This window comes from Calliphora vicina, chromosome 4 (genome assembly GCF_958450345.1).
Source record: "Calliphora vicina chromosome 4, idCalVici1.1, whole genome shotgun sequence".
NCBI classification, from domain to species: Eukaryota; Metazoa; Arthropoda; class Insecta; order Diptera; family Calliphoridae; genus Calliphora; species Calliphora vicina.
Genome location: NC_088783.1, coordinates 29,006,082 through 29,021,442, shown reverse-complemented (window position 1 = coordinate 29,021,442; position 15,361 = coordinate 29,006,082). Strand labels below are relative to the sequence as shown.

Sequence of the window (15,361 nt, the reverse complement as noted above, 5' to 3'; positions counted from 1 at the left end):
CATCGTTATAATTATAGGTTTGCTTGTGCCCAACTACAATTGGTTGTTTTGCTTATACACATACACACACAAGCACTCGCTCAATCGCCATGGGGCGTCTACTAAAAGAGGAAATAGACATAAAACAACAAAATACAAACGGGTTTTTTAATACAAACAGTGAGAAGATGGCTAGAGGAGAGTACGTTTTTATGAATGAATAGTGTGTTAGTGTGTCTATTGATTGTATTGGGGTGATAAATTATTGTTTTGGGATTTTGTTTAGCAGATTTTTCTTTGGGTGCGACTTTTCTTTACCCAAAAGAGAGTACGAAATATATTTTTTGGAGAAGAGAGCGTATGAATGGTGTGTGTAGTTGTGTATGAATTGTTTCAAATGGTTGGGTTTCTATTTATTTGTTGTTGTTGATATTGTTAGTAGTACTGGTTTTTTGATACCGGTATGTTTATAAATTTTGTTTTATTAATGCACGACGTCTAAAAAAAAAGCAAAAACAAAAACCAAAGTGAAATAAAAATCAAGCCATAAATAATACGAATGGGAGAACAACAACAAAAAAGTATAATAAAATAAAACGATACAAGTTTAACGAGTTTTATACACACAGATACATCTGCACACTCATGCAATTGTAAATATTTATAACTGTATGAGTGTAAATTTTTGAGGTATTGGTGATTATTTCGCATGATTGTTTTGTTTTTGCTGTTTTCTCTTTTAACTCTGTGTAAGGCAGCCGCTAATGCTGCTGTTTTTTTGTATTTTATTATATTTTGGTGTGTATTATTTTGTTTTGCTGCTGCTGCCTGGTTCTGTTATTGTTGTTGTTGTTTTGTATCGTGTTGAAAGCTTTTTGTTTGCCAACGTCTCATGCGAAACAGTTGCAAGTACAGAAACGATCAGCTACGACGATTTTCAAATTTGCGCGGATAAAGAAACACAATACAGGAATAATAATAATAAAAAAAAAATAACAAAACAACTTACACACTCAAAAATATTCTAACTGACAGCAAACGCATCATCCATTTTGACTGGCAAGCAAACAAACATCCATCAAATGGTTGTTACATTTTCAAAAAAAGCCTTCAAACAAAAGTGCGAGTGAATGAAAGAAAACTAACTACATGTTGGCAAGAAAAAGCGAAAAAAGGAAACCAACCAACAAACAAACAAACCCTTGCCCAACAAAAACCAACAAAAAAAGGGTTAAAATTTGCCACATACTGAGTGATATCATATGTGCGTAATTTGGCAGCTCACAACACTCTAGTGTTTCCAAACAATTCTCTAAATAAACAACTATTTATTAACGGTTAAATCAATACACACATCTATTATTTTTTATTTAATTAACAAACAACAAAAAAACATCCTTTAAATAAACAAACGACAATTTGAAAACAAGTGATCATAACTTTACTTTTAATAATACAAAAATCAGCTTATTTATAAAAACGAATTAGAAAACAGCGCCATGCAGTGAGCAAATAATAACGTAAAGAAACACAAATCATTTATTTACTACCTGTCATCACTCCTCAACATCCACAACACATGACGGATTACTACACGGTCTAACAAATTTTGAGAAACTAAAAAAAAAATCATTCAACTGACCGTGCTGCTGACTTTAGCTAAAAAGAACAACAATTGTTATTAAGAATATTGTAGGTTCCATACCTATAATCTTCAAACAAAACAAACAATTCATTCAAACTGTGGCAAAGAATCAAGTTTTGTTTCTAAAACCCCGAGTGCACGCACAGTAAGAGGCCAATAAGTTTTAGCAATATCTTTAAAACACACAAAAAAAAGTGCAACAATAGAAACCAAGCAAAAGAAAGAAAAAATTAAATAAATAAAATAAAACAAAAGATTTTCAACAAAGCCTAGAGTCCTTTAATAAAAATAAAAAGTAAATTCAAATAAAAGAAAATTATTACATTAATTTGCTTCAAACAAAACCAGGATTTGTGTAAAAAATATTCAAAGAAATTCCAAAGAATTTCTTAGGAATTTCAAACAAAACAAAAAAAAGTGTTTAAAATCTTAATAATTAATCTTTTTGCATCATATTTTTTTTGATAAAGATTTTTTTGTTCTTGTTTAAGTGTTAGTGCTATGACAATATTTCCGGTTTAACTTAAAACAAATAAATATCACATAAATCTAAATTCTGCATAAATTAATAAATATAAAACTGTTACAACTACAATTTTATTAAAAAAATAAAAAAAAGTCAACAACATGTTAACTGACATGACACCGACGGCTGGTCAATTGTATGGCTCACAAATACCCACTATGGGCATGAATATCACAAATATTGCAACACATTTACAAAAGCCAACTGTTAATCCGGTAAGTTATAAAAATAGATTAAAAAGAAAATTGTTAATTTTTGAGAAAAAGAAATTAAGCGTTTGATATAAATCGGAGTATTTCATTTCGAAATTTTTGGAAAGCTGAAAATGAGCACAGACAAAACAGATTCGTAGTAGCAACCGAATTTATAGCCAATCGAATGTTTCTGCCTTAGTGACCGAATTTTATAGTTGTGACTACAAAATTTTAAAAGGAGCAACAAAAGTTTGGTTGCTTTAACCGAAATTTTTCTTTATCCAATTAATATTCTGTCGAACAGAAAATTTCTATGTGTGCAACCGAATCATTTGACTGACAACAAATTCGGTTGCTACAATGAATCTGTTTTCTCTGAGTACATATTTAAATTTAAACACCAAAGAATCGTGTTTAACTAAATACAAGAATGGACTTTATGTCATAGAGGTTTTTGACATTATGATATTGGATGTTATGACTCATCAAATCTTAAAAAAAAACAACAAATCTAAAAAATATTTACAACGTTTTTTAAAAAACTGTTAAATACATTGTCCTTATTAAACTCCTCAATTATTTGTTTAATGGCTTTAGAAGAATAATTAAAAATAGGCAACTTTAGATCGTTTTGAAGGCAACTTAATCTAACTTTTTTAAATAACTATGTATGTATATGATAAATTCGATAGGGTTATCTGGAATTTCTATAAAAGTAGAGACACATAAACATCAGATTCATCATGATTTTTTAACGACCGCGGTTAAGAGTCATTTAGGACTCTGAAAATGTTTCAGAAAAGTTTGTACAAACTTTAGACTTTTATTTTTTGAAGATTGAATTCGGAAGATCGATATGATATTAATTATTTGCTAGAATGTTTTTAAATTAGGCAGCTTATTAGAATTTATTTAAATACTTTAGTAATAATCATAAGTATAAACAATTTAGAAAATTTTATTATTTAATAGAAAAAGTTTTAATTTGGCAGACTCTCATAATCATAGCTCAACGGGACATCGATTTAAGTACAATTAAGAGTTGTGAATTATTACAAATTGTTACAATTTGTAATAATTCGTCATAGCTTTTACTTACTGAATTTTTTTTTTATCGCTTATTTATTTTACTTATTTCCCAATAAGCAGCAAAGCCCTAAAAATTCAAGCACTCGAAAATTTTGTTTGAAATTGACTTGATTGCAAATATAATTATGTTTTAAACTTGAAAATTATTTGAAAAACATATGGCTTGAACTTATGGCCGACTTCATAAACGCAGTAATGCAAAACAATTACTAGGCAAAGCAATACTTTGTGACATTCATGAACGCATAAATGTTTTGTAAAGAATCATAAATAAAAACAGTTCACAAATTTGACAGATGCTGCGGCTGGACAAGCATTGCCATACAATAATGAACTTGCGACATTGCCAAAACAAACTCTATTGCGTTTATGAACACTATGCATTGCAGTGTTGCTTTGCAAAATGCGTTTATGAAGTCAGCCTATGTTTCGTTTTTACTAGAGAATGCTATTGATAAAATGTAATACAATTATAATTCAATTGCTTGACTATAATTCAAGGCTTGAATTACACTTGCTTTCAACTTGAATTCCAGTAAAAAAAATTATTTGGTATTTATTATTTTCTAGAATATATTTTAATTTGGCAGCCACTTATAATCATAGCTCACTGGGACTTTGATTTAAATACTTTAGTAATACAACCCAAGAGCACCAAAGTCCCAAAAATTCAAGACTTGAACATTTTGTTGGAATTTAACTTGAATGCAAATATAATTATGTTTTAGACTTGAAAAATATTTAATTTTTTCTAATATTTTTCAAGAAAAAACATATGGCTTGCAATTTTCGCATTTTTTTGTTTCGTTTTTACTGGAGAATGCTATTGAAATAAAGTGTAATACAACTATAATTCAAGGCTTGAATTACACTTGCTTTCAGCTTGAATTCCAGTAAAAACGCTATTTGGGTTTAGTCGGTTTTTAAATATTGAAATCATGGTGAAATAAGAAACTGAAATGAATAAAATATTTGTGTATCTTTCTTTAAATATAAAAAATCATATTAGTTGGTACATGGCTATTATTTGGGAAATATAATATCGGCCATATTTTAGCCAAGGCTTCAGCTACACATCATCACTCAATTACATACGGTTCAGCAATACATATGACTTATTATCTCATCATGTTGCTGACTTGTTGTCTTACTCTTGAAATAATTCCACAGGAACAATTTAAAAATCACAAGATCTTTGTGATCTCATTAATGCTCCTCCAATAAACCCATTGCGACATTGTCTTGCAAAAACCAACAGTTTTAAATTTTAAGCACCGCAGTTTATTGATTTTTAAAATGTTTTCCTGCCCCAGAAAAAAATTAGATGGGAAAGAATGAACTGGTTCGATTAGTGAATAGATTAAATGTGCATGATTTTAACATTAGTGTATCATAGAAGATCAAGAGTTTATGCGAGGGTATAAATAAAATACTCTTCATTGTAAGTGAGTGTGAAATTCGATGACATGTGCTGGTAATTTTAACAAATGGATATCTATCGGTGCTTAGTTACTTATGGAGTAAACATATTTGGTAATTTTTACCCGTAGATAGATATTGATTTGAAATCAATGTCAAGTTACCTTTTATATAAATTTATCTGCTGGATATTTTACACTGTAGATATCTATTTGTTGAAATTACGGACTTTAGAATGTAATTTTACTGGTAAAATATTAAAGTCCGATAAAATTTCTTAATAAAGTGTTTGAAGCGTTTAAAGCAAGAGTGGTTGTGGCCTTATTGGCATAGAGTTTTGAGTACAAATAGCCACATAAAAATAAATCCAATGAAGTTAAGTCTTACAATCTAGGGCGTCAATTATGACCACCACATGCCGTCCACATCAATATCATCCAATTTAGATAGAAAGAACTGTGTTATCATGTCGCGATATCAAGCAGTCACTGCTTGACTTTATTTCTTCAGTCCAAGCTCCAGTGACACATTGTGGGTGCATTTGGTTTTAGAGAATCACAACAGTTTTTCTTTTTTTTTTTTTGCATTAATGAACGCAAATACAAATCTTGTTTAAATTTTGGGACACCCTTTATACAAAGAGGGTTCCATTTAAGTGTAATTCTTTTGAATTCCAATTATCCTTTCCACAAGTTAGTATGTTTATAACTATATTTAATACTACAATAGCTATGCAAAAAATGCAAATGCCGACGGGAAAATGGTGTACTTTATAGTACAACCTTAACAATTTCTTTTATTTGAGGATATTTTGCATGAAATGTCCTGGTAGACATTTTCTGTGTTCTTTAATTAATTTTTTACAAGAGCCCAATACCTTTCCACAGTCCGAAGTTCTGGACAGTTGCGTGGATTTGTCTTCCGTGGTAAAAAATTGAATTTTTGTTTGAATAAGTACCACTCAAGGGCCTTTTTTCCATGGATGCCAAATCGGTCCAGTGCTGTTTAAAGAAAGGTAAAAGGCGTTTTTGTAGACACTCCGTAATATATATTTCTGAGTTTATAGAGCCTGATGTCACAAGTGATTGGCTTCTTTTTGCACAACTGCAAATGACATGCCACACAAGATACTTCTTGGGGAATTTAGTTTTTTTGTCCGGCATTGTTCTAGATCATTACCTCGTTTTGAAAAGATTAATCTTCCGTCACACAATAGTTGTATTTTTATATAAGATTTTATGTCAATTTTTTCGCTAGTTCTTTTGCTTCTAAGCTTCTAAGTTCTTTACCGAATTGCGATCTGGAAGTTTATAGGACTTCAGATTAGCACACTGTGGTTCCAAATCATAATCTAGGTGGACACAATTATTTGGCGCTCTTTTTATATAGAATTGGTATCTCCGATTCCAAAAAAAAATTTTTTAAAAGATCAGTACCAAAATGTTTAAAAGATCAATACCAAAGATCAATGCCAAATAAAAAGACCGTCGAAGCGGTTTTTTATTAGAAAACAAAAAAACAGTATATTCGAGACCCAAGTTGAAAGGACTATAACAGAAAAATGGACAGGCCCATAAATATAAGATATACACTTGATAAAAGCCTATATCAATGTTTATCTATGTTTTGAAGTATGAATTTCTATATGGTAAAACAATTGAGATATATCTCATTTAGTAAAGAAGTAAAATACTAAATAAAATTAACGAAAATATGATTCAAAATTTGCTGAACTTCTGGCGCTTCTGTCGAGAAAACGAAATGTCCAATTGAAAAACCCATTTGTATTGGAGGAGACCAGATTGTCAGCTTCCGAAAAAACTTAGTTTTTCCAAATTCTGAAGATACCGATTTTCATAATTTTGTCCACATAGATTTTGATTTGGAAACACAGTGCAGCATTAGCTTTGGTTGTGATCACAAAAGAAGTAGAACATTTAACTGCTTTTCTGATAGAAGTTTTCGGTGCTCTTCGAAAGTGTTGTTCGACTTCATTTGCCTTACCAATATTAGTTAGACCTTTTTTTAGTGTGAAAAAATGCTCTTTTTTATATTTCACTACAATTTTTCTCCTTAAATATTAAAAATAATTGTATTTTGACCAAGTATTTGCCTTATTACAATTGAAAACTGTTTGAATACATTTCTTATTTATTTTCTCATTCTAACAATTTGGCTTATTTTGTTGCATGTGTTCTAAAATTTACACCAATTAAGTAAAAGGAAACTCTCATATTTCCCACACAAACCTTCAATAATGATTTCACAAATTAAATCCTGCACAATAAGCGTATATCCTTAATCTTCTTAACCACAAAAAAAATGTATTACAAGTCAAAAAATAAATTAAAAAGTCATGTTCAAATCTTACAAACATCTCAAAATTACTATTGTGTTTAAAAATGAAAAATATATCCTAACTTCAGACTACCAAAAAACATCCAGATAAAAATCAATATTTAATTATACAACTCACACTCTAGCCAGATTCTCATCGTTAACATTCTTCAGCAGTCTTATCAAAACTCATCATTTGCTGTTTATAACTATTTAAGCATCAAAAAACAACACCACTAACAAAAAAAACCCTTAAGAAAGTCATAATCTTATCTCAGAAACCAAAGAAAAAACAAAATCAGTTTATGGTGGCTAAAACTACTTGAGCTACTCTCTAGGTATTGTGTGAGGGAATTAGACAAAAGAGAGATAGATATGATAAGAAGCAAAGGAAAACATTACCACTTCACACCTTAATTTCAATATCCTGTTAAAAAGCGTAACTGATCTGTTCTTGTTCTTTGAGATTTAAATAATGTTGAGGTTTTATATCTCAGGCATAGAGTTTGATATTCTATAAATTTATTTTGCAATTTGTACATATCTTGTTTGCTTAATCTTTGTAGGTTTCTAACGGATCACAATTTTTAAGGGATTTTTTTCTTTTTTTCTAATTTCAATTTATATTTCTGTGTTTGTTTTTGTGTTGTCTTGTATTTGTTGTGTGTTAAAGCATAAAATTTCCACTTGATGTACTCAATAAGCTGTAACAAATCGATTAAGTTTTTCTAGCTTGTTTGTACGAGCATTTATTTTCCACAAAAAGGGGCCAGGGTGTTAAATATTGAAATACCTGGCCTACGAAATTAATTTTGTTTTTCTGCTGCAAATTGTTTAAAGACTTTTTGCAGTTTTTATTTTATTATTGGGATTTTTTCGTTCCACAAAATTATAAATTTGTTTGGCTGTTAGGGAATTTATTACATTTTACTAGGTTAAAATAAATTATTATATTTTCAAGAGTTTTAAATATTAGTGTTGTTCAAAATTTGTAGATTTTCAGTTTTGAATCGGAAAGAAAAAAATGCAAAATATAATTTTTGAAAAATGTCAGCTTTTTTGTAGGTTTTCAAACATTTGGGTATATATCTCTGGTTCGATAGACTACACCATAGGGTAACTTAGAGACGAGACGTAATTGTCAAAAAGCTAGCTCTTACAACAACAAAATATACATACGTTAGTCAATTTATTTCGTTGTTGTATCTGACATATGTTTTGTTTTATTTATGTTTGACAAAATGGAGTGTCTCGACTCTATGGACTAGACGATAGTGTACAATCCAAGGGTTGCGGGTTCGATTCCCGCCAGAGATTTTGGGCGTTTCTACAGACAAACAAAAACGCTTCGCAGTTCGCGATTTTCTTTAAAGTTTTTCTAATGTCTGTTCCAAATTTCATAACTAGTACGAAAAATAAACTTAACTAAATGAGAATTATATTGATTCCTTGTGCTTCCAAATTCAAATCTTGTTGGAGAAAATTATATGAATTTAGGGTCTCCGAATCCAAAAAATGTTAGAGTTAAAGTTTCGTAGCTGGCTGCATATTCTGGACGTTTTTCGGCCAATGCTCGCTTCAAAGGAATCAGTTGCGTTCGGTACTGGTTCCCTGTGATGGTATGGTCAGATTTCAGCAGCTCATAATTGATAGGACCCTTTTGGTTACACCAAATACAGATAACTACTTTAGGGCGTTTGCTATTTGGCTTTTTTGTCAATTCGTCTGGTTGGCCTGTCTTCACGTATGATCTTTTACGCTTCGGGTTATCGTAATAGATCCATTTTTCATCGCAAGTAATGATTTGGTGCAAAAATTTACTTTCAAGGTCTCTCGGCTTGAATTCGTGTGGTACCCAATTTCTCTGCTTTTGGATGAATCCTGCTACTCGCAAAAATTTCGTGTGTGAAAAACCATACACCAGGGAAAACAATGTCAATTTTTAACTATTTTTAAATTGATGCGACAGGAAATTTAAATTTTTTTTAAAATTATATAAAAAAAAAATAATTTTGTGTGGTTTTTCACATAATCGTGAGATGAATGTTAAACATAAATTTGTTAGAAATTGCTGATTGAGTAGCTCCCAAGGATATTGCAAGCTCTTGTTAAGTTTGAAAACAATCTTCATATCTCTCATGTTTAAATCCGATGGAACACATTAACCTTCGGTGAGCAATGGGTGTGCTTTAGCGGCATTTTTTTGTTCAAATTAAAGAAGTAAAGCAAAACTTCCCGTATATGACGCTTTGTTGGCACAAAAAATTCAAAATTTTCGAAGCAAAAAAAAAAAATTGTTATTTACAGTATAATTGAGAATAAATGACAGATGTGTATCCGTCAAAATGACATATAAAAAAAACCGCATTCAAAATATACGCCATCTATTGTAAATCCCGCATTTTTAAGTCTTACACCCAATACTTTACAGAATTTTGGCAACAAGAACACTTTCATGACAATATATGCAGTTCCTCGTGTACAATACATAAAAATTACATGTGTGTGGAAAACCACACACCAGGGTAACCAATGTCACTTTTTAAATATATTCTAAACACACAAAATTTGGATCAGTTAATACGTTTTCTGAGCTAAATTGACGAGGCAGTTAATTTCATGAAAAAATAATTTTGTGTGGTTTTCCACACAATCGTGAAATGAATGTTAAAGATAAATTTGTTAGAAATTTTGAAACAAAAATTATTGGCGAGCATTTGTTAAACTTATGGCGCTTCTCTCATGAAAACTAAACTACCAATAAAAACTGCTTTACATTGTATGAGACAAAGTTATTAGTTACAACAAAAAAGTATATTTCGCTTTATTCTAAAGCTAGATTTGGAATTGGAACCACATTATAATTTTTGACTTGAGAATTGTATTTTATCAGGCATATACATATCCAATAAATAAGTAATCATTCGTGAGATTATAAACCAGCCATTACTTAACCACTTCAAAGTAATCCAGTCAGTATGTAGTACACATTCCTAAGTAACATAACTTTACAAAATTTTTCACTATAAAAACACATACATATTTCGAATTTAATCTAGCTACATTTTAAATCTAATCTAGCTGAGCAATTAATTAAATTCCAACTGATCTGTACGATTTATAAATGCACTCGTAAATTTGAAAACCATTTTTAGTTTCCCAAGTAATTTATCATTTTTTCTGTTACGTTTATTTATTTTTTTTCTCGGCATTTAAACCTTTTTTTTACCAACTTTAAAATAATATTTATTGAAATATTAAACTTAATGTGTGTAAGCTTTAATTAAAACGAAAAGTTAAGAAGAATGAAGAAAAAAAAACGAAATCATAAGTTAAAATAAAACTACTAATATATACAAATTACCAATAATACAAACACACTCACTCACTCATTCATTCAGTCATAAATAAATGTTTAAATTGTCTGAGGTACAAGTATTTATGTGTGTTTTGCATGAAGTAGTAGTAGATCCCTGAGTTTTATAGATACATATGTAGGTATATAAATATGTATTTTAATGTATCTGAAACCTGGCTATAGTTAGTAGTAGTATGTAGTTGTAATAGCGTTTAAGCCAAGTTTTAAACAGACATTTCAGAAAAACTTTGAACTTGGCCGCTTCGATTGTTGTTAAATGATTGATGTGTTATTAATTTTTCTTTCCTTCTTTCTCTTGCAGTCTTTCTCTGAAGTATCTGCGTTTTTTTTTCTCTTCTGTTTGTATATATTTTAAATAAGCCGCTGTTTTTCTTTCCATTACTTTTTTTTTTTTTTTGATACACACATGTGTGAGATACATTTAAATGAATGAGTACGACGAGTTTGAGCTTAGTTAGTTAGTTAGATAGCTAGCTAGCGATATAGCTAGTGTTTACTAACTAGTTTAGAGTTTTATGTGTGTTTTTGTTAAGAAATTTACGCTTTAAGCTTTTACATGTTTCTTAAGCGTAAATGTCTTAAAGGCTTTTTACACACGCTGGCTCATGTTTCACTTTTCAGTTGTTGTTAATGTTGTCTTTTTATATTTTTTAGTTTATTTCTAAAAAGTTGTTTATTTTTTATAATCAAGCTGTTCAATGATTATAATTTTTATAGGTTTTTGTTTTTAATTTATTCCTTTCTATCAGCTGTGTTTTTTTTTGTTTTATAGCTTTTTTTTAATCAATTTGCATAACTAGTCCGTTTAGTCGATAGTAAAATAATGGAAATTGAGAGATTTATTAAGTAATGACAAAGTCTGTAGAGCTGGGTGTTTGGTTTCAAAGTATTACACTGAAAATGTCATAATATTTAATATACATATGTTTGTAAAAATAGAAATAATCGTTTAGTTGATTTTTTAGAGTTATTTAATGATGATTTCAAGTTTTGTAGATATTTCTCAAGCTATTTTGATATTATATGTAAGAAATATCGACAGGAATGGAGGTAATTTCTGAGCGATTGCAAATTTTTGTAAATTTTTAAAAAAATTTAGATATTTTTTAGGTTTTAATTCGGTTTAGTAATATTTTAATTAATATTTTGTTTTGAATGAAAAAAATCAAACCACTTCACACCTTAATTTCAATATCCTTTACTTAAGGTAGGATCACACATGACAAATATTTGACAAAAAGGACGTAACCACTAAATAAAATACATTTGAATTATTTTATTTATTTCAAAAACTTATTTTACTTAGGATGATTCAAAACAAAAAATTTTGTTTTATTTTATTTGATGCTGTTTGATCTTACAAAAAACTTGTAAGAGTAAACACGTCAAACTAATTTGTGCTAATAAAAAGTGGTTACGCTTTTTTGAGCAAATATTTGCCGTGTGTGACCCTACCTTTAGTAGCATATATCTTGCAACCAAACAAATGTTTGAGAGAATAAACTGTTATACACAAAATTTTCGTTAGAAAAAACTGTAATTCAAACAGATTTCTATAGAACAAACTGTTATACATAAAATTTTCTATAGAAATAACTGACATACACAACATTTCCTTAAAAAAAACTGTTATACATACAAATTTCTATACAAAAATTGTTAAACACAACATTTTCTACGGAAAAAAACTGTTACAGCAATTTTCCAAAGAATGAAATGTTATACAAAGAAATTTCTATAGAAAATACTGTATAGCCCATTCCAACCGATTTAGATTTCGGCTGAAATCAGCTCGAAATTAAGAAATTTCGGATATAATTTCGAATTGAAATTAAGTAATTTTTTGAAATCTAACCACAAATTAAATAGGACTATCAATTCGTTACATATTTACATCATTCAATTGGGTTGACCATCTTATACCGTACACCACCATAGTGGGAAGGTTATATTGGGTTAGCGCTGATGTTTGTAACGTACTAAAATACCAACACTCACCTTAAAGTATACTAATCTGCTCAGAATCACTTTCTGAGTTGATTAAGCGATGTCCGCCCGTCCGTCTGTCCGTCCATGTAAACCTTGTAATCATTCAATTCGACGAAATTTCGTACAAGCTTTTCCATTGCCCCAAGGACGGACGTATTGAATTTGGTTAGAATCGGACCATTATTTCTCCTAGTCCTCATACCATTGCCTTATTTGAAAATAGTTAAGCTCTCATACATATCTTATTTATATATGTAGATATCCTAACCAAATTCACCACAAATAAGTAAGCCTAACTCGCACCACTAAATTTTGTGATGATCGGTCAATAATTAGACATAGCTCCCATATCTCTTAAAAATGAAAGAAAGAATAACATTAAAACGACATGCACGGACATGCTAATATTGAACACCAAACACTATGTGGCAAACACTCATTATCATCCAATTCAGCCAAGTCGCGATATTGAGCAGCTGTAACAGTGACTGAATGGTCAGCCAATTTTTATATATAGAAGTCTATATATCTTGCCATTCATGACATTTAAAAAGGTTCAAATTGATGGTACAAATTGAATACCTGAAAGGTTGTGATATTTAAACGATTGGTACAAATATAAGCAGACTCGGACTTCCTTTAAATGACTATTATTGCTATTTTCGGGATCTTAGGAAGATAAGTCAGTCTTTCATATTCTCTGAGAATGTGATCTTGATATTGATCTCACAATATAATCCCTGACAACTAGTTTATAGTTTTATAGATATAAACGAAGTTCTGAAAATTTGTAAAGCAGTGTTCATTCGATTCATTGGGTGTATGCCCTAAAAATGCGTTTTTTTTTTCAAATCTTTAGCATTTATTTTGAAACATAAAATACAAATTTATTCAAAGTATTGGCCATTGTTAGCTATGACCTTTTTCCATCTTTATTGCATCATATGGATTCCGAGCCAAAATAACTGCTCATCTTTTGAGTCCAAGAACGAATCAAGCCAATTCAGGATACTCTGTTCTGAAGTGAAACGTATCTAAGAGAGAGCGTTATACATCGATCGATACAAATAGTATTCGGACAGGGCAAGGTCTGGACTATAAGACGGGTGAGGCAAAACTTCTCAACCACTTCATTGTAAATACTTTTTAACAGATATTGCAACATGTGGCCGAACGTTGCCAAGATGGAATATTACGGTTTCATATCTGGCCGCATATTCTGCGCGTTTTTCGGCCAATGATCAAATAAATTAGTTGCTGAAATTATGAGCTGCTGAAATCTTACCAGACCATCACAGGGAGCCTGTACCGAAAGTATAGACTCCCTGTGATTGTCTGGTAAGATTTCAGCAGCTCATAATAGGTAGGACTCTTTTGCTCCCACCAAATCCAGAGAATTACCTTAGCGCCATGGATATTTGGCTTTTGTGTATATTCGGCTGGTTGGCCGGGTTTCATATACGATCTCTTACGCTTCAGGTTATTGTAATGGATCCATTTTGCATTGAAAGTAATGATTCGGTAGAAAAATTATTTTTTTTATAGCTTTCAAGCTGCATTTCTGACATATAAAATTGGCTTTCAAGGTCTCTCTCGTATGGTACTAAATTTCCCTGCTTGCAAACATTTTGAAATTGCTGATTGCATAGTTCCCAATGATTTTGCAAGCTCTTCTTGAGTTTAACAGCCATCTTTCTGGAGTAATGCCTCCAGTTCTTGATATTGAAACTTTTTTGGCTGGCCTGTGCGATCTTTGTCTTCCGTGTCAAAATCACCATTTCAAAACCGCACAAACCATCACTCGAATGTTGAAACTGATGAAACACATTCACCATAAGGAATCGGTGTGAATTTTTTTGCAAATTAAAGAAGTATAGCAAAACTTCCCGCTTATGACGCTTTGATGACACAAAATTCGACATTTTCGAAGCAAAACAAAAAAACAGTATAATGTTCAATAACTAATTGAGAATAAATTACATATATCGCACTGGTTCCTCTAAAGATCGTCAACTCCAAATTTTTCAATTCTCACTTTTTGCAAGAAATCGATGTACAGTGGCCATATCTACCCACTGAAAATATCTGCTATCATTTTCTCTACTCTTTCGTCAAAAAATACCGTTGTATCCGTCTTCAAATTTCATTGTAATGTATAAAAAAACAGTTTTTTGCTTCTACTGAAAATTTTTAAATTTTGAGTTGACTCCCTTTAAAGGAACCGGTGAGATATGTAACCTTCAAAATGGTATATAAATTATTAAAAACTAAAACCGCGTTCAAAAGATACGCCATCTATTCTAAATCATATTTTTGAATAGTTTTATTTTTCAAATTGTCTCATTTTCAGATAGTTATTACAGAACAGGATAAACAGATTTTTGCAGATAACGACTTCTGTTAGACCTTACGATCAGGGAATTGTTACAGATTACATATAACTAGTTGATTTAGTAATATCAAAGTCTCTGTTTGTAAGCCTAAACAATATTTTCTTCACAAAACTGAAAATATTGAGTTAAAATATTTCCATGTATAAGAAGTGAAGAGTTTTTTCTGCTGAAACTAAGCTTTCAAAATTAATTGATTTAAATTTTACCACCAACTCTTGCAACATGGTAATTTGTTTGAAACAAACACGAAAAAACTCAAAGTTTCAGATCTTAGAACACCCAAAGCAAAAACAAATATTAATAATAATAAAAATTCATATAAATATTTTTCCCATGATAATCTTTCATATTTTTTCTTTCAAATTGTTTTTTATTTAATTTGTTTCAACATTTCTTTATACTCCGCCACAA

General features: G+C 30.3%; 1 protein-coding gene across 2 annotated transcripts in view; it reads left to right on the top strand.

Moving 5' to 3' along the window:
* The first annotated feature begins 2,236 nt into the window (after window positions 1-2,236).
* The window catches only part of Sp1, a 97,341-nt gene continuing 84,216 nt past the window's right edge, over window positions 2,237-15,361 (top strand). For both annotated transcript variants that reach the window (XM_065507739.1, XM_065507738.1), the window contains exon 1: window positions 2,237-2,365. In XM_065507739.1, coding sequence (XP_065363811.1) covers window positions 2,252-2,365 — 114 coding nt within the window. In that variant the 5' untranslated portion in view covers window positions 2,237-2,251. The remainder of the gene's footprint in view (window positions 2,366-15,361) is intronic.